Source organism: Epinephelus lanceolatus, chromosome 3, assembly GCF_041903045.1.
Source record: "Epinephelus lanceolatus isolate andai-2023 chromosome 3, ASM4190304v1, whole genome shotgun sequence".
NCBI classification, from domain to species: domain Eukaryota; kingdom Metazoa; phylum Chordata; class Actinopteri; order Perciformes; family Serranidae; genus Epinephelus; species Epinephelus lanceolatus.
Genome location: NC_135736.1, coordinates 2,911,546 through 2,938,727, shown reverse-complemented (window position 1 = coordinate 2,938,727; position 27,182 = coordinate 2,911,546). Strand labels below are relative to the sequence as shown.

Below are 27,182 nucleotides of genomic sequence, written 5' to 3'. Positions count from 1 at the left end.
TCTCGTTTCAAGCACACTGGTATGCCTTTTTTCGACTCTTGTTTTTAATTCACTAACACTTGTTTTTTACAAGACTAATAAAAAAATATCCAATGCTATGAGGAGTACTAATACTGCCAAACTCTACAGTACAGTATTGGTACAGTACATATTACTAACACTGTTGGGTGTAGTTGTACACCCACCGAGCAAAATCACACTCACTGTATTTATAGTTGTTTTGAACAAGTTGAATATTAGTCAGTTATTATTCTTATTTTTTATTTGGGTGTAGCAACAACTGTGGTTTTTAAACTTTTTAAACTCAACACAGGATCTCTGGAGGTGTTCCATTCTTCAATGCTGAAGTATGCTGAGAAGAGGCTGCACTTCAGATACGATTCTGTGAGGGCCCATACCCAGTTGGCTATCATGGACCATAACACCAACGCTGGGAGACCTCAGGCAACCACTAGAGAAGGTAAAGATGTAATAAATAGCTGGGGCTGTATACTGATATGTCTGCATGGTCTCAAGTGTTATGTAGTTATTTTTTACTAGCAGGTAAATTACTCTGGACAGAGCTCAGCAAAATCTGTCAAAAGTTATAAAAGCACTGTTTACTATCTGTTATATACAGAAGAGATATTTCAAACTTTGATCTTTTAGTCTATAATATAGTTGACTGAGGGGGGAAATAAAAAAAAAGAAATCTAATTAAATATTGTTCATCACAATACAGTAGTACAAGCTACAGTGATGTTGTGGTGTATAAAAAATAGTGTCCATAATAATGTATAAAAATGTTTTTATAAACCACCAGTTTTCTCCTAAAAGCCACATTTATCTAATACCACCCTGTGACTTCACGCCTGTCAATGAGACGGTCAACTAGAATTAGAAAATAATATTTTTGTTGTCTTTTTTTTTTTTCCTCAGGAGAGCCACGGCACAAATTTGTTTATTCAAAACAAAGTCAACAGTGGATTGCAAAACCAATTTATGAGCGAACCCAGCAGACCTTCCGACATGACCTGGTGGAACGTGTGTTGAGGAGGCAAGAGGACCAGAGTGTTACTTTCTCAGAGCCATTGTCCCAACGTAAACCACATCGCAGAAGACTACTGCACACCATTGCTCCTGTTCCCAGGCCTGAGAAAGAGGAGTTACTAGCTCAACATTCCTCAAGATTCCAACAACACTGATGCTGAATGGCACACCTTTTCTAATTCTTTCTTTCTTTTTCTTTTACAGTTATTGTATATAGTTTTATATTTTGTTATATATTGTAATAAACATTTTTTAACACAATTATTATGATATTACTATTTCTATTATTGTATCTGATTAAATGTTATGACAGCATCAATATATAAAAATGCACACTAGCAAAAAACAAGTAGGGCAAGGACATCCTCTGAATTCTATTTTATAATTGAATATTTGTAGGAATATTCCATTCTAATAAAAATTTAGAGGATATCTTCTGCCTTCCAAATCTAATGTAGCTCAGTGTGGGGACTGGATTTGCTTTTAGACTGGCAGAGTGAAACTATTTGAAATGTAACACACAGTGGTCCTAATAAGGATGAAATTAGAATATCAGTCAGCTTTATTGGCCAACGACATACAAGTGCAAATAATGACTTTTTCCATATTGCTCTCAATGTACCCACATAGGAGTAGGATAGATATGACAGGTATAGGTAAAGAATAGACATGATTTATGTGCACAAGAATGTGAATGAGTACGTGTATAGAATAAATATGAGGCAATAGTACCCGACAATATACATAAAAAACATAAAGCAGTCTTGTAAGTGGTAAACTTTACACATATTGCAAAGGAAAATAAAACTGTAGACACATATGGAATGAATGATTATGTACAGTAAGTATCCACAGTGTTCAGGATTTATGCAGGCTCTGCTAGTGTTCTCCAAATACTGGAAACAGTTTGTAGACTGCTCAGCACTGCAGTCAAGAGAACGGTTATTGTAAAGTCACTCATGGGATAGGTGTGTTCAGACTTTTATCACATAATTCTGAACATGTCATCCGCCTCCATGAATCCCTTGTAAGTGCCAGTGGGGGAGGGGTACTTGTTTCTGATAGCAGTGACGATGCAGCTTGGCAGTACTCTTCTGTTACCAGGACCAAGACGCTCTCCTCTGAGTGCCCACTCCAGCACCACACGATAGGCCACAAGTCTGTACTGGCTGGACGAGAGGAAAGAGACAAGATGATTTCGAAATATACGAGGGCAAAGTACCCTGCTGAAAAAAAAAACAGCATAGACCGGCACCAAAAACAGCACCAAAACACAACGTATGCTGACCAGTCACACCAGCAAGACCAGCATATGTTGTGTTTTGGTGCTGTTTTTGGTGCTGGTCTATGCTGTTTCTCTGAGATGCACATTTACTGTTGCATATATGCAACAGTAAATGTGCATCTCGGAGACAATTCTAGGTATCAGTATTACATGCATAAAGACATATTAGTTATACTTACTTGATGGATAGTTGACCATTTGGTCCCATTTTGGCCACTTCCTCCAATTTATTTTGGGCATGTGAAAAAAGGTATCCAGTACTGCTCTGTTGATCAGAGGGAAGGAAGGAAATCCTCTAATGTAGTTACACAGCGTTTGGTAGTTTCTGTATCATCCCAGGACACATCGAGACCATGAATAATGGGCAACAGGTCCCACTCGTTGCAACACAGACATTCTTCCTCTGTGGGCATGGAGTCACAGCAACCACAGGAGCACCACCAGTCCTCAGAGATTCGCATTCGTGCAGCCGCTGCTTCACCCTCGTCTGCTCGTTGGCCCTCTCTCTCGTCTGCTCTTCAATTTGTAGGAACTCCTCGTCCGTATACTCGGGCTCAAATAAGTACGAGCGGCCATCGTAATCAAAGGGCTCATCTTCATTCTCGAAATTGGGTAAATATGCAGCCATGATACAGATGCAGTAAAACTCTCAACTGTACTCTGGGACAACCAGCGCCACTCTGAGCGGCGCTCGGCATGGCTCCTGTGTTTTCTTCCGGCAACAAGCAAAGCTCTCGCGAGATGACGTCACAGCCGGGAGGAGGTGAAGGGTCAGGGAAATGCTTGGTATGCTATTTACAGAGCTAGCACTGGCGATCTGAACCGGTCAGTGGCGAAAAAAAAGCACTTTTAATGCGCAAACTTATATGGGACGCATTTGCCCCCATATCTACCGTTTTAGCTCGTTTCGCGGCTCCGGTTGCATCCGCCTCCCTCAATAGTGAACCAATTTTAGAACGACTTGTACCCATGACTCATACGCACCCATACATATGGGGAAATAAAGCCCAGGTTGAAAAATACCGAAGTTGTCCTTTAAGTTTGACTGAGATATGCAACAGTTTATATTTTTATAGCTAGCTACACAAATTTGTTCATTAATAATTTGTGGAATTTTTGACGGAACAAAGTTCTTTTGATAACTTCAGATCAGGTCCAAGTGACGAGTACACGTGACAAGTTTCACGCAGAGATTCAAAAAAGTAGGTTTTTCAGTTTTTGCGATTTATTATAGGCGGAAGTGGGCCTGGCCAATTGCAAAGTGATTCAGCTCTATTCAGGGAATCTGGCGATATAACATTTTTGAATGTACGACATACAGTGTGGGAGTTATAGGCCAAAATGTGTTGGCCTTGGTTATGGCGCCCTCTGCAGGCGGACATATGTAGTTTTTTGCGTCTGAGGTACGTGCAGGGGTCTAGACCAACCCTCCAAATTGCACCACCCTCCCTTGCACAGTTTAGCCTGCAGCACCACTTTTATCAACGGAAGAATAAAAATAGAGAAAAACTATAAAAATCTTTACAAAAACAATAGGGTTCCTAGCACCGCTGGTCCTAGGAAACGCGTCTGCTTGCATACGCGTTCCCCGAGGCCCCTCGGGCTTGGCCCCCTAATAATTAAAGCTGCAAGCAGCTGTGATCGGGCCCTCGCTCTCCCGCGCCACCGTAGGGGGCAAGCAGCACGCATTCAGTGGAATGAAACACTCTAGCAAGGCCACTGGAGCTCCATCCACCTGACAGACATGTAGATTATTATACATAACACTTGTCATTTTCTTAGATAAAGCACACAAACTATCACTGTTATGTAAATATCATGGTTAAATGAAAGATCACATACCACATGATGAACCACTCGTCTCTGTGATGAACCAGAGCCATGCTCATGTTCAGAGTGGTTCCTCTGTAATGACAAAAAGCAAAAAAAAATGTGGATCAATTCACAACTTTATTTTAATTTCATGAAACATATTTACAAAGTTCAGTCTCTTACCTTCCTGCCCGACTGTACAGATGTCCACTCAGGAGTGGGGGCCCGTGGAACTACAACCTCCCCCACCACAATCACACGTGGAACCACCTTTGGCAGAGGCTTGGGAGACACCGGGCGCGACACCTGTGGCTTAGGTGCTGGTATCTCCAGGTGCTGTTTGGTGGCAGCCAACAGCGACTCCACGAGGATAGGCATCCCCATGTCGTCACAGGGGTGCACCTACAAACACAAAACAATGACAAAAAAAATTTAAATATTATTTTGAAAAATGTGACTTTTACTGTCAAACATACTGTGTTGAATAATTTTCTATTCATGATATGAAAATAATATATTCTACTTACACCACCACAGCACCACAGCTTGCGGTTGTTCAGGGGGAAGCGGTCAGCGTGGTGAAAATATTTCACACCTTAAAAAAAAAAGGAACAAGAAAAGAAACAGTTTTTGAAAAACACATTTTAAAAAGGCAATGTCAACTTTCTTATTAGAAAACCAAAATGGGTATAATATTAGAAATTATATGTAAAATATATAATTCTCATAAGTCTTCATAAAACTGTTTAGAACCATGTATCATTATTTTCAAACGTACCGAGACGTGTTGACACGCGGTGAAATTCATGCCGGAAAAACTCTTGGATATCCCCCGGGACTGTCAAGCATGGGACAAGGTCCCAGCGAAGACCTAAACAAAATAATAATGGTTAAAGACAAAATCATATTGACCTGTACACATCAGCCTCATTAAAAAGAATACATGAATAACCTACCTGTGCAGTCGGCCAGACGCTGCAGACAGTGGCCAGGTATTGGCCAAAAGCTATGCCTCCTTGCTTAGGCGTCTTGCTGGCCATCAGGTTGTTGCTAGGGGCCATGACACAGACAGCATCAGAGATCCGAGGAAGAACAGCATGTACAACCTCAGTCCTGAGCTGGTCAGCGCACGCCCCTGGAGTGGACATGACGCCAAAGGTATAACAATCCTCTGGCATCAGCACAATCCCATCTGCAAGGGAACGCAGATGGGATGCCCCTACAAGAAGAACAAGCTGGAACAAAAGACAGGATTTCTTTTAGGCTGAAAACGCACAACTAAAACTTCTAATCATCAGTGAAATCTTTATGAATTGTACATACCGTCTTGCCTGGGACCTCAACTGGAATGACCAATTTATGCTGGCGCCCAGTGTGCTCAGAAATTGACCATTTGTGCACTTTGTGGTGCCACCCTGTGCCACAAGCTGTTGATGAACATAAAATGGTTTTTAAAAAAAAGGCGACCAAATTCAAACTTCAAGCACTTCAACACAATATGTGAACTTTTCAAGAATACACAAAGTTAGGTGTTTAACTCAGTCATACAGCAAGGATATACACGAAAAGTTGATTTCAAGAAGGCACGCCACATACATGTACCAGCGTCACTGGAGGCCAACTGTCGCTCCACCATCCTCCGCTTAGCCGCCTCAGAGTGATGGTAGGACTTACCACAGGGCATCTAAAAGTATAAAGACCCATTTATTAAGCATATTAAAATCAAACTGATAATTTACTAATGATTTGACATTGGCAGCAGCTGACACAAACACACACACAACTGATACACTTTTTTGATTGACAAGGCCAAACAGTTTCACGACCACACTGCATTCTAACTTCTTCTTCAAATACTGTCTACTTCATTCATTCATCTTCTAACCACTTCATCCTCTTGAGGGTCGCAGGGGGGCTAGGGCGAGATGCAGGATACACCCTGGACAGGTCGCCAGACTATTGCAGGGCTGACACATAGAGACAAACAACCACTCACGCTCACATTCACACCTACGGACAATTTAGAGTTATCAATTAACCTAGTCCCCAATCTGCATGTTTTTGGACTGTGGGAGGAAGCCGGAGTGCCCGGAGAGAACCCACGCTGACACAGGGAGAACATGCAAACTCCACACAGAAGGGCTCCCACACCCGGGATCGAACTGGGCACCCTCTTGCTGTGAGGCGACAGTGCTAACCACCACACCACCGTGCCGCCCAAGTACTGTCTACTTGTATTATTAAATCAATTATCTCCACAAACACATAAAGCTTTAATTGCATTGGAACATGCTTTGTTAAACACAGTAGGCTATATCACAGAGCATTGGACTAATTCATTTTCAGACATTAAACATGAGAAGATTATTTCAATTGGACATTCTCATTTCCTAGAGGACTCAGCTTAAGCATTAATGAGTGTTACACGCCAGTAATATGAAGTTATTTACGTGTTTTGTGGTTAATTATACCGTTGATCTGTTCATCCCTGCATGCGGGGGCAAACAGGCAGATGAGCATGTTTCATTTCCTGCTAGATGGAGTGCGACTCATTCATCCAAACTTTGCATGGTCGGGATTTGTAGAGGACATATGTATGTTGTTCACTATAAAATGTGGTTACTATAAATAAATGCATCTCTGTGCAGAGAGGGAAATATGAAAAAATCCTCCGTTCGACACCCCTCTCCCCCAAGTTACAACACATCACTCTCTCCAATCACAACGCAGCGGGAAACAAGGTGGAAGCTCCAAACGGAATGTCATTGGATAACATGATCCTTAGCTAAGCCCCGCCCCCCTTGGTTACTGTTGCTATGTCTTTCAAGCATTCACTGCCAGCCATGCTCTATGCATAAGAACTACAGAGTATGCAACAATATAGCATCGGTTTCAAAGTAATGTTGGGATTCACAGGACCACAGATGATATATCATTTGGTAAAATCATAACTGGACATTTAAAGGCTTTTTCTGCTGCATGCTCTTTGTCTTCAAACAAAGAGAGCTAGGTGACACCCATCTCCACAGGAGGTCTCACCTCACACCTCAGTGAGACACAAGTCTCACAACTTGATTGGACAGGACTTTTACAGTGACATGTGACTCTGTGATGTCACAGGCCTGCAAAGATCTGCTCCCTTCCAACAGATCTCTTTCTCTTGCTCTCCAGCTGTTCAACAGCTGCACACCTCTTTCTGGCTGGGCCTGGACCAGCACAGAGGCCCAGACCCTTGCTCCATAGCCCAAACCACTAAAGGGAGGGCAATTGATCATGGACTCTCTTGCAAACACAAGGTTTGCAACTAGCTTTCCAGCAACAAGGAACTAAGTGAGTTAGCACCCAGCGTCTAACTCTGCTAAACCCTGAGCGACCAGCTTCCTCGGAGTTTCACCTTTGGAACAAAGGACACAACAAAGACTGCACCTGGAACCACCTTCCCAGTCTTCTTCTGCCGGCTAACAAAGCAGCACACCACCAAGTGACTCTTTCTCCCATCCATTCAAGGATCGGTAACGTAACAACTGGGCATAGCTTATCACAGCTTTACAGGCTAAGCAAGACTGTTTAACTTGTTGTATGTGATTTAATGCTGTCATTGAGTTATTGTTGTGATAGTTTTCAGTTAGGTCATTGATTAGTTGGCTTTGCCAAAGCTAAGTGTTTAGTTTGCTAATACTGTTCACAAACAGATTCTTGCACACAACTAAACAATCTCTGCACTAATCCAGACTGTTTACAATACAAATCACATTGACATAGACTCATTAACAAATAGGCTTTCAACAGAGCTACACCCAAACAGGCATCTCAAAGTTCACGCTTCTTTTCCTTTGTCTTTGTCCTGACCACACGGTCAGACAAACACCTCCCCTGATCTGAAACCAGCTTTGATTCAGCCATTTTGGTAGTTCTCTGTTGTCAGCCATTTTGTTTTGTAGGCCAAATGACTCTTTGATCACCACACCCACCTTTGTCTTTCTTTCTCTTCTCTCTGTCTGTCTCTCTCTCTCTCTCTCTCTCTCTCACACACACACACACACACACACACACACACAACACACATATACACACCAAGCTTGTATATAGTTAGTTAGAATTTGTGTGTTTTGGTTTGCTTTGCTAGTTTGTGAAAAAATATAATTCTTTGGAATCATACCTGCTGTCTGTTTAATCTTGCACAAGAGTGAATGAATAGTCAATATATTGATCCCAACATATTTGGTGCCACCGTGTGAAGCCCGAATTTATGTTCCCAACATTTTTGGTGCCTCCATGTGAAGCCTAATGTGTTGACCCCAACAAGTGTATATGAGAGCATTTCAGTAGTGTGTGTGAGCGAATAATTTTTCAGTAGTGTGTGTGAGAGTGTTTCAGCAGTGTACATAAGAGCATTTCACATGTGTGTGTGAGAGGTAATTCTGAATAATGTCCCTGGTGGCTCCTCATAGTTCCCCATGGTCTCTGTAGCTCTCTCAGCCCCATGCTAGACGTAGCTATCTCCAATAATCCAGACAGTCCATCCATCCATTTCCATCCATTTTCATCCGCTTATCCGGGGTCGGGTCGCGGGGGCAGCAGGCTAAGCAAAGCACCCGAGACATCCCTCTCCCCGGCAATCCAGACAGTGACTGGATGAAATATAAAACAAAGAAAGAAAAACACTGTAATGGGGAATGGATCATATTGAGAAAAATAACAAAGAAACAACATGCATTAAATGGGCTCCACACAGTTATCTGAAAATACACTTTTCCCTCAGTTCAGATGTAAAAAAAAAAAAAAAAAGGTCCACTTTATTGTTTTACATCAAACAGCAACAGAAAAGTAAATATTCATTCTGTGGCTTTGTGTGGGTATACATGAAATAATGCAGCACTCAGTGTCTTAACCTTTTCTGAAAGGGAAAGAAAGAATCATTGCAACAGATGTTTTTGACAAATGTCATCAGCACTGAAATGAACAGGACCTGCATGCAAAAAATTGCCTACAAACACTAACCTTAACTAAAGAACATTAATATTAACCCACACTCATTAAACATTTAACTGTAACTTTACTTAATTTACCTGGTAGAATACTACACATTAATCAATAACAGTTTTTATGGTATAATGTTAACTGAGTTAAATAAATTAAATTTCATGCTTCATGCTTTTGAGCTATCAGCACACCAAGATGCCTAACGCATTCGCTGTGAGAGTCACGCAATTGGTTGATTTCACACGAACTCACGCCACACCACAGTTTCTCCCTCACAAAAACCCAACAAAATCAATAAAAAAATAAGTAAAAAAAAACAACAAAAAAAACAAAGTGCTGGTAGTCATTCCACTCCTGTATGGTAGGCGGCACCACCATATATAACTAGGCTACTACTACCTACAATGACGAATGATGCCCTCCTGCTAGTAAGAAGAGGAAAAAGAAATATTCCAAGTCTTGCAATTCTCACCCCCAGGTATGTTGGCATGTGTTGTGAAGTAGTTAGCCCTTAGCTTTTCAATTTTAGAGTTAAGGGCGTCGGTAGCATAGTGGATAGTGCCTGTGCCCCATGTACAGAGCAATGTCTTGCTTCAGCGGTCACAGGTTTGACTCCGGCTTGCAACCAAAAATGCTAATTAAGCAGAGTACTTTATGTTAGCAGCTAAATTAAAATAATAACCTATTGCTGCAGCAGCCATCCTTTCAAGCAGCTGGGCAGAGCAAGCAGTAGATAGGCACTTATGAGTTCATTTGGTAGTCACCACACAAAAATAATGTGAAACAAGGCAAATTAGAAACATGATTCATGACACATGCAATGCAAATTCATGGCAATGCAATATCGATACAGCATTTTTTTTTTAAAATATAAATTTATGTCCATGTAATAGGCCACATTATGTTAAATGAAGGTTTTGTGGTTACCTGTTGATTTTGGCAAAGAAAAGAAAGATGAAGTATTAAAACACAATTGTCTGTGATATTAATAAGTAATAATTAATAGGTATTAATGTGTAGGCCTAAACAACAAAATTGTGGTCAGCCCTGCTAATGTGTTACGTGTTAATATTGCAGTTATGCTAACCACACACTTTAACATTAACTTACACACAGTGACGTTACCTTCAGGTAATGCTACAATAACATTACAAGATAAACACTGCTACTCTTATATGTAATATTTGGCAAATGTGGACATGTATGCGATTAGCTAATGTCACTAAAATTACTCTAATACTCATCTCTAAAGTTTACCTCAAATTATGAAAGCTAACTTTGTTAGCAGCGATTTAGCATAGCAAGCTGAGTGCAGTGTTCAGTCAGGTTGCAGGTGTAGGTGGGCATGCATAATGTCCTCTGGCTCCCTCAGTCAGATCCACCCCACGGTCCTCCACAGCGCCACTCTCTTATCCAAATTTCCATGTCTGGTTGCAAAAATCCAAGGCTTCAATGGCCAAAATGCCAAAATCAAAACTTCAAATGCTAGTCCGCAAACCAGTGGGCGATGTCTTGGTGGCTACGTTCATTATTTTTTTTTACAGTCTATCATTTTTCTGAGCGTCTGAACCCCTGCAAAATTACTTGTTTCGCTATTGAGATTTGTTTAAGTTGATAAAGTAACTTTTCAAAAGACTAGAAGAGACACAAGAATGAATAATTTTCTCCCTGATAAAATTATAGAAGCACTAAATCAGGAGTAGCTGGCTCAGCCTGTTAGTTTCTAGTGTGCCTGTTATATGGGCCCAATGATGTGGAAGATCCAGGTAATTTTACACCCAGGAAGTGTCATAACTTTCAAAGAAATGAACAGGGCCCTGCCTCAAACCTTGTATCGAGTTCTTATACATCTATGGTGTAACTGCGATCTTAGTTTGATGAACTAACTTAGCATACAGTGAGCAAAATTCCTACCTGGATTCCTTTTTATGATAAACCATCTTGATTCTTTTGATTGGTGGACCCTTTCTGACTAAAGGAACATACGTCAATCAATCAATCAATCAATCAATTTTATTTATAAAGCCCAATATCACAAATCACAATTTGCCTCACAGGGCTTTACAGCATACGACATCCCTCTGTCCTTAGGACCCTTGCAGCGGATAAGGAAAAACTCCCCCAAAAAATCCCTTTAACGTGGGGAAAAAAACGGAAGAACCCTCAGGAAGAGCAACTGAGGAGGGATCCCTCTTCCAGGACGGACAGACGTGCAATAGATGTCGTATAGAACAGATCAGCATAATAAATTAACAAAAATACGTATGACATAATGAGACAAAAAGAGAGAGAGAGAGACAGGGACAGAGAGAGATGCAGGACAGATGGTAACGGTAATAGCTTACAACAACATTAATGAAAGTAATAATATTATAATTATGATTCTGGCTATTGTGGTACAATATGTTGAAAGTATACATTAATAACTGATAGTATACATATGTGACAATAATCATGTGTATAATAACAGTAGAAGTATGACTAATGATAACAGCAGCAGCAGGAGGCATCTGGCAGGACCACGGCAGCAGCACAACCACATGGCACACTATCCAGGCACCACTGTGATATGAGTTAACCTGCGAGACAGTGGAGCACAAAGGCTGCGGAGAAGAAGCGGAGTTAGTGACATGCAGTACAGTCGACTTAGCAAGATGCAGTAACAGGACATGACAGAGAGAAAGAGAGAAAGAGAGAAGGTGCCCAGTGTATTATAGGAGGTCCCCCGGCAGACTAGGCCTAAGTCAGCCTAACTAGGGGCTGGTACAGGGCAAGCCTGAGCCAGCCCTAACTATTAGCTTTATCAAAGAGGAAAGTCTTAAGTCTAGTCTTAAATGTAGAGACGGTGTCTGCCTCCTGGACCGCAACAGGAAGATGATTCCACAGGAGCGGAGCCTGATAGCTGAAGGCTCTGGCTCCTGATCTACTTTTGGAGACTTTAGGGACCATGAGTAACCCTGCATTCTCAGAGCGCAGTGTTCTGGTGGGGTAATATGGCACTATGAGCTCTCTAACAGAGAGAGATGACGGAGTCTGACCATTTAGAGCTTTATAAGTTAACAGTAGGATTTTAAATTCAATTCTGAATTTTACAGGGAGCCAGTGCAGAGAAGCTAAAACAGGAGAAATATGTTCTTGTTTCTTTGTTCCTGTCAGTACACGTGCCAAATCTTGAGACAAATCTTGAGAAACTATGTCATCAGATAAAGAGTCTCTGAGTTGTTTGGGGCCAAGAACAATAACTAATAAATTTAACATCAGGAAATTAGTGCTCATCCAGTTTTTTATGTCTTTAAGGCAATTATGAAGTTTAGTTAATTGATTAGTTTCTTCTGGCTTCATCAATAAATACAACTGTGTATCATCTGCATAACAATGGAAATTTACAGAGTGATTTCTGATGATGTTACCTAAAGGAAGCATATATAGAGTAAATAGGATTGGTCCAAGCACATAACCTTGCAGAACTATCTGAAAATGATCCGATAAATAAGATTTAAACTAGCTTAGTGCAGAACCTTTTAGGTCAATTAAGTGTTCCAGTCTCTGTAGCAGAATTTTTTTTTTAAAGATATTTTTATGGGCATTTTTTGCCATTAATTGATAGGATAGTGAAGTGTGAAAGGGGGAGAGAGAGAGGGAGAGACATGCAGCAAAGGGCCACAGGCTGGAGTCGAACCCGAGCCTTGTACATGGCGCGCCTGCTCTACCACTAAGCCACCGATGACCCCTCTGTAGCAGAATTTGATGGTCAGTTGTGTCAAATGCTGCACTAAGATCTAATAAAACAAGTACAGAGACGAGTCCTCTGTCTGAAGCAATCAGAAGATCATTTGTAATTTTAACTAGTGCTTTCTCAGTGCTATGATGCACTCTAAGGCCCAATCCCAATTCCTATCTTAACCCTCAATCTTAATTTTCAAGCTCAACCCTCAATCTCGGGTGGCACGGTGGTGTGGTGGTTAGCACTCTCGCCTCACAGCAAGAGGGTTGCCGGTTCAATCCCAGGCGTGGGAGCCCTTCTGTGTGGAGTTTGCATGTTCTCCCCGTGTCAGCGTGGGTTCTCTCCGGGCACTCCGGCTTCCTCCCACAGTCCAAAGACATGCAGACTGGGGACTAGGTTAATTGATAACTCTAAATTGCCCGTAGGTGTGAATGTGAGCGTGAATGGTTGTTTGTCTCTATGTGTCAGCCCTGCGATAGTCTGGCGACCTGTCCAGGGTGTACCCTGCCTCTCGCCCGATGTCAGCTGGGATAGGCTCCAGCCCCCCCGCAACCCTCAGGAGGATGAAGCAGTTAGAAGATGAATGAATGAATGAACCCTCAATCTCACTAGCCCTCAAAACCAAGTGTTAAGGGCTATCTTGTGACTTTAAAATGGGACACCCCTCAAAGCCAAATACGTCTTAAGACTGTCAGGGGCAGCAATATGCCAAAACTCCGTCCAGTCTGTCAAGTCAAAGAAGAAGAAATATATGGCATCAGTAGTTGTCGATAAAAAGGCGTGACGAGTTTTTTTTTTTTTTCCCCCAACACTTTTTTTTTTTCCCCCAACACTTTATTTCAATTCTTATACAAAACAAGCAGCGACAGACATGAACAGAACAAATATGCCAGGGTTAAGAGAAAAGAAAAAGAAATAAAATAAACAAATAAATAAAAAAGTTCAGCGAAGTTTGTGGAGTGCTGAATGGTTTCTAAGTATTGCTGCATTTCATTCATAAAAATTTTGAACAAGGGTTTTCTGTTACAAAATTTACTCTTATGAATATGAAATTTCGCTAAGATAATAGATAGATTAATGATATAGAATTGTTTTTGTTTTGAAATGCTGACATCGTAAAATCCAAACAGCACATCTTTGTACAGTTGTGAAAATAGAACATAAATGTTGCAACGAATATACTCGACAAAATCTTCCCAAAAAGTGACAGTATAGGGGCAGCTCCAAAACAAATGTACAGTTACCAAACAATCTTAGACAATGCCGTCTGCAGCTGTGCTGATTTCATTTTGAAACAGAATGCTTGATCATTAGGGGAACAGTTGCCGTTGTGACTGAGAATTATGTTATGAATATGAACAGTTCACAAATTACAAATTACTCACTCCCATAGTTTTTTTGGAGCCTGTTTGCTTTTTGTAAACTTGTCTTCATTGGTGGCCCTGAAATGAATCAGGGCTTGTGTTTTGTCTGGTGGCCCTGAAATCGTTAAGTTACTAGTTAAGTTTCATGCAGGTATTATCACAATGAATACTGTAGTCAACATCCAGCAGAACATGGTGAGGCTATTTACACAGTCACACAAGTGTTATCTGGTGACTTTCATCCATGTTAACGTTTCACTCTTTGGGTTATAAGTTGATATTCAACCAAATAACCTGTATCACAACAACCGACATAACGTATTCAGCGGAAAGTCACCAGATAATACAATCACTAACGTTAACACTAACTGCAGCTGTAACGTTACCAGCTGCATACTCTACGGCTACAGGAGATGACACCGTCCGGTCATCTTACCAACATTTCACGTATATTAGAACAACTTAACAACTACATTATCACTGAGAAAAATGACTTCTTGTAACTGAATGACAGCATACTCGGTTATCAGAGAATCGGGGTTACGTGCGGCGGGGCAGGCAAGCCGTCGCCCGCGACCAAAAATATGTGTGTTACGCTACAAAGAGATCTATAGTCCATAAAATGACGTTAAACTAAGATAATGCAATGGTTATCATAATTTTAAAACAACTATTAATGAGGAAAATACTCCCATTGATAACTCCGCTTCCTACGCTTGTTGCCGCCATCTTGCATTGACTGAATCGTCTGGGCTCGGCTGAGCTCGGCGGATGATAGGCAAAGGATTCTGGGAGAGCACTCATTGCCAAGGGTGGTCCTGGAAAATCTTAAAAGTGAGGGCCATACAGCCCTTATTCTTGACCCTGAACTCAACACTCTGAGAATCGGGACAGCACTAGCACTTCACGGGAGTGCGGATTTTTGAGACTGAGGGTTAAGATTGAGGGTTAAGATAGGAATTGGGATTGGGCCTAAATCCTGACTGAAATTCCTCAAATAAATTATTATCATGGAGAAAATCACACAGCTGGTGTGCGACTACTTTCTCAAGGATCTTTGAAAGAAAGGGAAGATTAGATATTGATCTATAGTTGGCTAACACCTCTGGATCCAGGGTGGGCTTTTTTAGGAGAGGTTTAATTACAGCTACCTTAAAAGACTGTGGTACATAGCCTGTTAATAAGGATATATTGATCATGTCTAAAAAGTGAGTGTTAACTAAAGGTAAGACTTCCTTAAGTAGCCTAGTTGGGATTGGGTCTAAGAGACACGTTGATGACTTAGATGAAGAAATCACTGCGGTCAATTCTTGAAGAGAAATCGGGGAGAAGCAATCTAGATATATATAAGGTCTTACAGCTGTGTTTGAGGGCAGATACGTACTATCTGAGGACAGGAGGTCATGAATTTTGCCTGTAATAGTTTGAATTTTGTCATTAAAAAAGCTCATAAAATCATTACTGCTAATGGCTAAAGGAATACAAGGCTCAATAGTGCTGTGACTCTCAGTCAGCCTGGCTACATTGCTGAAAAGAAACCTGGGGTTGTTCTTATTTTCTTACATTAAAACTGAGTAATAGTTTGCTCTGGCATTGTGGAGGCCCCTCTCATACATTTTGAGACTGTCTACCCAGATTAAATGAGATTCTTCCAGTTTGGCTAATCGCCAATTCCTTTAAAATTTTCGCGATATTTGTTTTAACTTTGAGAGTTATACCAAGGAGCGAACTGTCTTTGCTTTGTTAACTTCTTTTTAAGAGGTGCTACAGAGTTGAGTGTTGTTCGCAGCGAGCCTACGGTGCTATCGACAAGATGATCAATTCAGGAGAGGTTAAAGTCCGTACGAGAAACCTCGGTTACTGAAGAACATGTTATTAAATTTAACGACGGATGAATCATTTCCTTAAATTTTGCGACAGCACTATCTGATAAACATCTAGTATAGTAACTGTTGCTGAGTGGCGTGTAATTGAGTAAAAAGAAATCAAAAGTAATCAAATAATGATCCGATAGCGAGGGCTTCTGTGGAAAGACTGTTAGGTTATCAATTTCAATTCCATACGTCTGAACTAGATCGAGGGTATGGTTAAAACAGTGAGTGGGTTTATGTACACCCTGACTGAAGCCAATGGAGTCTAATAATGAGATAAACGCGGTAGCCAGGGAGTCATTATCAACGTCGACATGAATGTTAAAATCACCTACAATAATAACTTTATCTGATTTAAGAACTGTTGGGATTTAAATTCGGGCTTCACATGGAGGCACCAAATATGTAGGGATTTAATTGGCTATCGGAAATAATTAATAATTATTATTAATAATGAATAATAATGTTAAATAATGTGACTTTTTAACAGTAAATCACCTCGTGGGGCACCATTCTCGTAAAGGGAAAAATGATAGCCAGTTAAAGATATCAGTCTCATAAAATATGCCAAACTATTAATTTGGAGTTTTGATTAATAATTAAATTAATGACAACAACCAAAATTAACAGTAATGCCAGAAGAATTTCGGAGTTCTTGACGCAGCAGAGGCTGACTATTCATTCACTCTTGTGCAACATTAAACAGACAGCAGGTATGATTCCAAAGAATTATATTTATTCACAAACTAGCAAAGCAAACCAAAACACACAAATTCTAACTAACTATATATAAGCTTGGTGTGTGTGTGTGTGTGTGTGTGTGTGTGTGTGCGCGAGAGAGAAAAGAGAAAGACAAAGGCGGGTGTGGTGATCAAGGAGCCGTTTGGACTCAGGACAAAGACAAAGGAAAAGAAGCATGAACTTTGAGATGCCTGTTTGGGTGTAGCTCTGTTGAAAGCCTATTTGTTAATGAGTCTATGTCAATGTGACTTGTGTTGCAAACGGTCTGGATTAGTGCAGAGATTGTTTAGTTGTGTACAAGAATCTGTTTGTGAACAGTATTTGCAAACTAAACACTTAGCTTTGGCGAAGCCAACGAATCAATGACCTAACTGCAAACACTCACAACAATAACTCAATGACAGCATTAAATCACATACAACAAATTAAACAGTCTTGCTTAGCCTGTAAAGCTGTGATAAGCTATGCACAGTTGTTACATTACCGATCCTTGTGTGGATGGGAGAAAGAGTCACTTGGTGGTGTACTGCTTTGTTAGCCGGCAGAAGAAGGCTGGGAAGGTGGTTGTGGTTCCAGGTGCAGTCTTTGTTGTGTCCTTTGTTCCAAAGGTGAAACTCCGAGGAAGCTGGTCACTCAGGGTTTAGCAAAGTTAGACGCTGGGTGCTAACTCACTTGGTTCTCTTCATTGCTGGAAAGCTAGCTGCAAACCTTGTGTTTGCAAGAGAGTCTATGATCAATGATTGCCCTCCCTTTAGTGGTTTGGGCTATGGAGCAAGGATCTGGGCCTTTGGGCTGGTCCAGGCCCAGCCGGAGAAAGGTGTGAGCTGCTCCGCAGTTGGAGCAAGAGCTGTGAGCTGTTGTAGCTCCAGAGCAAGAGAGAAGGCTTGGAGGGGAGCAGACCTTCTACAGGCCTGTGACATCACAGTCACATGTCATTGTAAAAGTCCTGCCCAATCAAGTTGGGAGACTTGTGTCTCACTGAGGTGTGAGCTGAGACCTCCTGTGGAGATGGGTGTCACCTATCTCTCTTTGTTTGAAGACAAACAGCATGCAGAGGAAAAAGCCTTTAAATGTCCAGTGATGATTTTACCAAATGAGAAATCATCTGTGGTCCTGTGAATCCCAACAGAACTAAACTGGATAAAAACTCTGAGAATTCAGATACAAATTCAGAATACGGGCCAGGAGCACGGTATACTATAACAAATAAAAGTCGCTGTGAGGTTTTCCAGATCGGACGTAAAAGACTAAGAACAAGACTTTCAAATGAATTATAGTCTAGTTTAGGTTTAGGGTTGATTAATAGACTAGAGTTAAAAATGGCTGCAACTCCCCCTCCTCGGCCGCTGCCTCAAGTAATGTGGGTATTATTATGACTGGGAGGATTGGATTCATTTAGAGTAACATATTCATCTTGACACGGCCAGGTTTCAGTGAGACTGAGTAAATCAATATGATTATCTGATATTAATTTGTTTACTAACACTGCTTTAGATGATAGAGACCTGATATTTAACAGTCCGCATTTAATTCTCCTGTGTTGTCTTTCTGTCACAGAGGAGGTTTTAATTTTTATGAGGTTGTAATGCACAACTCTTCTTTGTTTAATTTTAGATTTAGATAATTTAGGTGGTCAGGGGAAAGACACCGTTTGTATAAAATTATGGGTGGATAACTGCGCTAGAAGCTCAGAGAAGCGTATAGGATTGCGACTCTGAGTCCTGATCTAAACTCTGGGTTGTCAGGGATTTGAATTACTAATAAACTTTGCCAGACAAAGTGAGATGAATGCCGTCTCTCCTAATAGATCAGGTTTTCCCCAGAAAGTTTGCCAATGGTTAACAAAACCCACATTATTTGCTGGACACCACCTGGACAGCCAGCGATTAAATGATGACATGCGGCTAAACATGTCATCAGTGGTCAGATTTGGGAGGGGTCCAGAGAAAACTACGGAGTCTGACATAGTTTTAGCGTATTCACACACCAAGGCAGTATTAATTTTAGTGACCTCCGATTGGCGTAATTGGGTGTCATTGTCGCCAACGTGAATAACGATCTTACTAAATCTATGTTTAGCTTTAGCCAGCAGTTTTAAATTTGATTCAATGTTGCCCGTTCTGGCCCCAGGGATACATTTGACCATGGCCGCTGGTGTTGCTAACTTCACTTTCTCAGTTAGAAACATGAACAAGCTGGTGGTGAACCGTGGGCTTCAGCTTGGAGCTACGCTTCTCACGGACAGTTACCCAGCCTCCCGGCTGCACGGGGGTTACTGGGGGACCGCTAGTAGAGGCTATGCTATTTGGCTCCGCACTGGTTACAGGGGACTGGCTAACTACCGCAGCTACCGAGTGATTTTCCATGGTTCAGAGCCGGGCTTCCAATTCACTGAGCCTCGCCTCCAACGCAGCAAATAAGCTACACTTGTTACAATTACCACTGTCGCTAAAGGAGGCAGAGGCATAACTAAACATGTGGCACACCGAGCAAGAAAGAGCAGGAGAAGGAGAAGCCTTGAGTGCTTGAACATAACTAGTGTGGGTTAAGACTTGAATTGGATGTTACACAACCGAAGTGAGGAAAAGCAGAAAGCAGGCTAGTAGAATTCACTAGAGCAGCACAGAGACGATGTCACAGAAAACACAGGAAATGACACAACACGCTTACCACAATACGTCAGAACGTTACGTGTATATAATGGAGGGATAGACACATATGCAGACTTGCTGACTGCTTCAACGGTAGGGAGTCTCCTTTTCTTTAATCTCTTTTGTTAACCATGCCAATAAATCTTAATGCATTAGACTTAGGTGCTGTTTTCCATAAAATATACTGCACAATCAAGTTGTGGAGAATCTTACCAAGCTAATGATGAGTAGCATGTTCATACTGACAAAAGTTTAAACATTTAGATTTGTATGCTAAGCTACTGATAAGTAGCTCAAGCTCATTGCTGGTGCTCTAGTGTTAAGAGGCTCTCAAACAAAACATGTTTGACTCATTCAAAATGGTGAAACCTTTTCTGGTCCAAATGTGTGAGCAATAATAGTCTGCTATTATTGCCCACAACCTGCCATAATAGTTGGTCTGTTTGATTGTCAACATCTGTTGACGCCACCATATTTATTAGTCCCACAGCAGGGAAATTTGCATTGTTACAGCAGCAACAGGGTACAGATACACTATCTGTAGAACTACAGTGCAATGTAGATATATGATACTGCCATAAATGGGTATATTAAACGTTTCCTACAATCCAGTATACGACTTTGGAGAGTTACTGTCTTTTCTCCAAGGATAACATTAAATTTACCCCTACTTACTTAAATTATGATATAGTGCTTTCATTTCATTATTGTCATATTGGTGCTGTATCACATCACATTGCAATTAAAAGTACATTAATTTAAATGTAATTAATAAACCGTTCGATGAGCAGCATAGCAGCACAGTTGGACTAATAGACTCTTGTCTGCAGAAACACTGTCTGTGTGGATATTTTACAGCAGTCTGGTGTTATTTGTGCGGGAGTTAATCACGGTACCCACAATGGGTTGTTGCTTTGGAATTAGGGACTGCAGATACACACATACAGTATCTGTGCTGCTGCCTTCAGAATGCTGTGGGGATTTAATGGAGAAGAAGGTGTTTACTAAGTGTACAATTAGTTATGGATGACAGATAAAGGTCAGACTTGCTCATTAATCCACAGCAGAGTACGGACTATTTCAGTGACATTCTTTCTATAATTGTGTTAAAATACTTTTTAGCATCAGTAGTGAATCAAATTTTTCTCATTATTTTGTTGTTGACACATTTTGTTGATGTACATGTACTATTTATGAAATCCAGAACAGTCAATAATAACAATCATTGTCCAACAGCTATCAGCTTGCAACCCTTCAGTTGGCTAGCCTCCTGTCTGCGCCTGTCCAACGTGCAAATACATACAAATAATACAAGCGTGAAGTGAAAAACTTGAAACCTTCTGTATGAATGCAGAAAACAGATCTTTGAGTGAAATTAGAGTGATAACCTACAATGGCATGCAAAAGTTTGGGCACCCCTGGCCAAAATTTCTTTTACTGTGAACGGTGAAGTAGAAGATGGATTGATTTCCAAAAGGCTTAAAGTTAAAAATGAAACATGCTTTTCAACATTTTATGCAAAATTAGTGTATTATTTTTGTTTTGTGCAATTTTAGGGTCTCAGACCATAATTAGCTTTTTAGGGCTTTGACTTGTTCACAACCATTGTTGGGAAAGGCCAGGTGATGCAAATTCCAAAGCTCTATAATCTTTATAAAATGACAGTAAAGAATGGGAGATAGTTAATAGAGATTTGGCAGTAATCTTAAGTAGGCTTAGAGGAAATGCAATAAAAAGGTTAGAAAAGATGGGAGATATAATTTACTCATATGGTGTAGAGAGGTTTGGGGTGCATGAGAGAAGGAGGACTGAGAGGGTACAGTCAGGTAAGTCTAGGCAGCAAAGAGAAATAGAGAAGTTAGTCAAGGAAAGGAGACAGTTAAGAATGCAGTGGAAAAAGGCTACAGAAGAAGAAAGGGAGGGAATTAATGTGCTGTAAGAGGAGTTGAGAAGCAGGCTAGCAGTTCTTAGAAGGGCGGAGCATCTCAGGAAGAAGGGGAGGAAGAAGGAACATGGAAGGACAGGTTTTTTTCAGGGACCCTTTTAAGTTTGTTAAAGGATTGTTCAGCCAGGAAAAGGGAGGGCAGCTCAAAGCAGAAAGGCTAGAGGTTGAAGTATATTTGAGAAATACATATTCAGATTTAGAGAAGAATAGGATAGTAGGTTTCCCACCTGATATCCCTCCATTAGGAGGGTTAGAGCATGAGATGGATGTCAGGCCACCTAGGTGGAAGGAAGTTCAGGAGATGGTCAGGCGTGCAAAGGCTTCTTCGGCCCCAGGGCCTAATGGAGTCCCCTACCGGGTTTATAAAAGTGCACCTGATATCCTTAAATTTTTGTGGAAACAGCTAAGAATAGTTTGGGAGAAACAAATTATACCAAGAGCATGGCGTAGGGCAGGTAGTGTCCTCATTCCTAAGGAGAAGGAGACTGTGGACCTTAGCCAGTTCAGGATGATTTCTCTCTTGAATGTGGAGAAGAAGATTTTTTTTTAGTGTAGTTACGCAGAGATTAGCTAGCTACTTAGAAAGGAATAGCTTAATAGATACCATGGTACAGAAGGCAGGAATACCAGGTTTTTCAGGGTGTTTAGAGCATGCTAGCATGATCTGGCACCAGATTCAGGCAGCGAAGATTAACAAAAGGGACCTGCATGTAATATTTTTAGATCAAGCAAATGCGTTTGGTTTGGAGTGCGTTTGACTATTTCAGAGTGCCACAGGTAGTTGTCAACTTAGTGCAAGCATACATTGAGGATATTAGGTTGTGTCTAAGTACGGCAGGTTTCACAGCAGGTTGGCAGAGGCTGGAAATATGCATCATGGCAGGGTGTACAATTTCTGCATTAGCATTTACTATTGCGATGGAAGTAATCATCAGGGCTTCTAAGTGGGTGGTAGGTGGGGAGAGATGGCAGAACGGGTTGCATCTTCCACCAGTTAGGGATTACATGGATGACATGACACTGGTGACCACAACAATGCCATGCACAAAGAGGCTACTAGAGAAGGTAAATAAGAACCTCAAGTGGGCAAGCATGAAGATCAACCCTAGTAAATCTAGAAGCATCTCGATATGTAGAGGGAAGTTAAGTGATAGGAAGTTTGTCATAGATGATGAGGAAATCCCAACAATTAGGGAAAAGTCAGTGAAGAGCTTAGGTAGGTGGTACAATGTAGAGTTGAATGATAAGGAACAGGTGGTGAAATTTAGAAAAGATGTGGCAGAAGGATTGGATAGAATAGATAAATCAGAACTTCCAGGAAAGTTGAAGTTGTGGTGTTTGCAATTTGGGCTATATCCTAGGTTAATGTGGCCGTTGTCAATTTATGAAATTCCAGTATCCATTGTGGAGTGAATTGAAAGGTCGGTTAGCTCCTATATTAGGAAGTGGTTGGGCGCTCCTAAGTGCCTAAGTAGTGTTGCATTGTATGGAAAAGGGATACTTCAGCTGCCAGTATCTAGTTTAACAGAGGAATTTAAAAGTACCAAGGTCAGGACAGAGCTCTTGTTATTTGGGAGTAAGGACGTGGTAGTTAGGAGTGTAGCTCCAAATCCAACTAAGGGGAGGAAGTGGAACCCAAGATCGGCAGTTCAGGAGGCAGAGGCAGCTCTTAGGCATGCAGAGATTGTAGGTAATGTTCAGTTTGGCTGGGGAGGCCTGGGGCTTGGCTCAGGCAAACCGGTATGGAATAAAGCAGGTCTCAAAGATAAAAGAAAGCTGGTCGTGGAACAGATACGTAGATAGGAGGCGATATTAAGGAGTGCAAAGGTAGTGGCCCAGGCTAAACAGGGACAGTGGTTGAATTGGGAAAGTGTAGAGAAGAGGAAGCTTAGTTGGAGGGACCTGTGGAGTATGGAGGAGAATCGTATTAGAATCCTAGTAGGGGCTACATACGATGTGCTACCAACCCCCAGAACCTAAAACTGTGGGCAAATGAAGACCCTTCATGCCCACTGTGTTCAGGTACCGCAACCTTAAGGCATATTTTGTCAGGCTGTAAAGTTAGCTTGTCACAAGGCCGATATACATGGAGACATAACCAGGTGTTGAAATGTTTAGCTGCAGGCATCAAAGGGAAACGAAGACAGGTGAATTCAGAAGGTGTTAAGAATAGGAGTTTAGCAATTCAGTTTGTCCGTGAGGGAGAGAAATACAGAAGGGATAAGTTAGTAACGAGGCAAGGGTGTGGCTGCCTAGAAGGTGCTTGTGATTGGGAAATGCAAGTAGGTTTAGGGGGGAAGCTTGTTGTTTTAAGTTTAAGTTTAAGTTTATTTACTTTATTAATCCCCCTGAGGAGAAATTCAATGTTTTCACTCTTGCTTGTCAATTACACACAGGTCCAAAAGACGCACACATGCACAAACAGCACCTATACATGCACAAGTGGAGAGATGTCAGAGTGAGGGGGCTGCCCTTGATGAGGTGCCCCAAGCGGTTGGGGGGTTCAGTGCCTTGCTCAAGGGCACCTCGGCAGCCACCAGAACTGGCCCCTCTCCAGCCACCAGTCCACGCTCCATATCTTGGTCCGGACGGGGACTCGAACAGGTGACCCTCCGGTTCCCAACCCAAGTCCCTATGGACTGAGCTACTGCCGCCCCCCAGGAAATAGTTTGTACCAAGCAGAGGCCTGACATAGTGTTGTGGTCAGTGAGTCAACGGATAGTTTATTTCATTGAGCTGACAGTTCCTTGGGAAGACTCAGTGGAAGAAGCCTATGAAAGAAAAAAGCTTAGATATGCAGACTAAGAAGCAGAAGCTGAGCAGCGAGGATGGAAAACTAGGATTTGTCCAGTGGAAGTGGGGTGTAGGGGATTCATAGCAAGATCAGCTGTCTCACTCCTTGGGGAACTTGGAGTGCGGGGACAGAGTTTGAGGAAGACAGTGAAGGAAATGTCAGATGAAGCAGTTAGATGTAGCCAATGGATCTGGAAGCGAAGAAATAATGTCAGTTGGGGGCCAGCAGGGGGAACTGCTAAGCAGGGTACATAACTCCTTGAGATCAGGTGGAGAGATCCACTTCCTCTCAGGAGGAAATCCAGGAAGAGGAAGGTTATTTAAGTGTGGGAGTAGCCTATTTGAATCCCTTTTGTTTGAGACCATGCTGCAAGGTGAGTGTGTTTGCTGATCCTGTAAGTTTATTTATCTCCTTTAACTTTAGCTTATATTGTAGTTATGCTATGTAGCGTGTGAAATAGAGTATGGTGAATGTGCTAGGAAAGGTAGTATCAGCACTGCTTCTACCTGGAGCTTCCATGTACGGAGCCTGGGTTTGGTTCAAGGTGGCGGTGCTGTTTGGGCTGAGAAAGCCATGTGTAAGTAAGGTAAAGGAGGTTATGGGGTTGGTGCAGGGACCAGTGAGACCTGGCATTAAGGGAGTGTCTCTGGGACGCCAGAGATCACTGTCTAGCCTCCGGGAGGTGTCGTGGGACCAACTAGACAAAACACTGGTGAAAGGAGGTTCCCACCCGATGACCCCAACGACATGTGAGTTATCACTGCTCACTGGTCTGTATAGTTAAGCCTTGCCATAATAGCTTATCATAGGGCTTAGGAGGTTATTCACTGAGTGCTGATCCTTTTCTAGGGCACAAACTTCTTGTGTTTATTTGAATTCAGAACTAGCCCAGCTAGTGGCTGCTGTGAATAGGGCAGCTGACAACAAGGGAAAGACCATGTGACCGCTTGGAAAGACAGCTGACAGGAGGGAAAAGACCCAAAAGGTGCTGGCATGGGCTAGCAACCCATGGTAGCAGTGGTGAGGCCTAGCAGCCTTACTACAACCAAAATTAGCTACAGCCAACATAGGGAAAATACCCCAAGAGTCAGCGAGAGCACTGGTGAAAGGAGGTTCCCACCCGATGACTCCAACGACATGTTAGTTATCACTGCTCACTGGTCTGTATAGTTAATCCTTGCCATAATAGCTTATCATAGGGCTTAGGAGGTTATTCAGAGTGCTGATCCTTTCTCTAGAGCACAAACTTCTTGTGTTTATTTGAATATGAACATTTCAGCTTTGTATTTATTGTATTTTCATCTTTATGAATACTCCTGAAACCCTGTCCCAACAATCAGCAGCCGGGGGCTCCTCTTAACAGCTGCCTAGCACTCTGTAAACTAAAATAACTGATGCCCACAAAGCAGGAGAAGGCTATAAAAAGATGGCAAAGTGTTTTCGGGTAGCTGTTTCCTCAGTTCGTAATGTAATTAAGAAATGGCAGTTAACAGGAACTGTGGAGGTCAAGTTGAGGTCTGGAAAACCAAGAAAACTTTCTGAGAGAGCTGCTCTTAGGATTGCTAGAAAGGCAAATCATAACCCCTGTGTGACTGCAAAAGACCTACCGGAAGATTTAGCAGACTCTGAAGTAGTGGTGCACTATTCTACTGTGCAGCAACACCTGCACAAATATGACCTTCATGGAAGAGTCATCAGAAGAGAACCTTTCCTGTGTCCTCACCACAAAATTCAGTGTCACAAATGTTCAAAGGAACATCCAAATAAGCCTGATACTATAGGGAAATAAGTCCAGTGGACTGATGAAGTTAAAATAGAACTTCTTGAAATACGCAAAGGATGTTTCTCCTATGCTTGAATGACAGAGAGGTGGCTTTGTCTGTGGCAAGCAGGGGAGGGTTCTCTAAGCCTTGGCTGAGCAACTTGTTACCTGTGTGGGCAACAGATTTTTCCTCGACATCCCTGATTCCAAGTTCTAGGTACCCAGCTATCAGCCCAAGCCTCGGCCCCAGAACAGCTATCACCTTGCGACCCTTCAGTTGGCTAGCCTCCTATCTGCACCTGAACCCAAGCCAGCTAGCTCCTTGACAGATCCTTTACCTGAAGACCTTGAACAATTCACCTTATTGGGGGCTTGCTTGACCATCTCCCCAAGGTACCTTGGGATCGGAGCCCCTAGAAGGAAATGAGGGTTTTTAAGGTTTTAGTCCCCCAAGCAGCACTGCATCACAATTGATGCCAAGCCAGACCCTGAACCACACCCAGAGTTAGGGGTCCCAGCCAACGTTAAGTCAGGTCCAGCATGGGAAGGACATCAAGGTCCTAGCCAGTGTTTGTTCCTGTGCTGTGGGTCCTCGTTGACTTCTTGTAAGTTCTTGAGTCTGGGGTCCCAGCCAACATCTCGTCTGTTCTTGAGTTGGGGGTCCTGGCCGGGGTCTCTGCTGTTACTGGTCCCCAGTTGGCAGTCTGGCCAACACTTGCTCCACATTTACAGTCGGCGGTGAAGCCGAAACCTGCGCTATGTTTCCAGTCGGCATTCTGGCAAACACCATTTTCGGTTGTGCTGCTGTGATCCACTGAGCCCGAGCTGCAGCAAAACCAAGTTCATACTGAACTGCAGCCATCACTGGTTTCTGAAATGCAGCAGCCCCAAGTTCCAGAGATGCAGCAGTTCCAAGCTCCTGAGCTTCAGCAGTCCAAAGCTTCAGAGTCATCAGGTCCTCCAAAGCAGCAGTCACCAGCATCGGTGCTGCAGCAGTCCTGTTGCTGTCCTAGTGCCAGACTCTAGTCCCACTGTCCCGTTGCCTGCCTCTGTCTTCCATGTTGTCCTCCAAAGCATTCTTGCCTACGACTGCAACCTCCACAGCTATCCTGCCTACGTTGCTGGCTCCCTGCCCGTCCTCCAGAAGTGCTTTGCCTATCTGTCCTCCTGGTAATTCTCTAGATAGGATCTGCCCATTTGGTTGTTGTTCTACCCATCTTC

General features: G+C 42.2%; 1 protein-coding gene and 1 pseudogene across 3 annotated transcripts in view; both read right to left on the bottom strand.

The window, feature by feature from the left end:
- LOC144459417 (uncharacterized) overlaps positions 1-6,928 on the bottom strand; it is a 121,559-nt gene extending 114,631 nt beyond the window's left edge. For 2 of the 3 annotated variants that reach the window (XR_013488398.1, XR_013488399.1), the window contains exons 1-7: positions 5,723-6,928; positions 5,450-5,553; positions 5,083-5,361; positions 4,905-4,997; positions 4,654-4,721; positions 4,310-4,528; positions 4,157-4,219 (exon numbers count right to left, since the gene is read on the bottom strand). Coding sequence is in view for 1 of the 3 variants with exons in the window: in XM_078163385.1 (XP_078019511.1) it covers positions 2,015-2,198; positions 2,494-2,579; positions 4,157-4,219; positions 4,310-4,510 (534 nt within the window). In the remaining 2 variants the exon portion in view is untranslated. Of the gene's footprint in view, positions 1-1,573; positions 2,199-2,493; positions 2,580-4,156; positions 4,220-4,309; positions 4,529-4,653; positions 4,722-4,904; positions 4,998-5,082; positions 5,362-5,449; positions 5,554-5,722 lie in introns of those variants that run through there. The other variant, XM_078163385.1, reaches the window with a different exon arrangement.
- Positions 6,929-18,566: 11,638 nt separating this feature from the next.
- LOC144459378 (uncharacterized) lies at positions 18,567-26,943 on the bottom strand (annotated as a pseudogene).
- Positions 26,944-27,182: the final 239 nt, after the last annotated feature.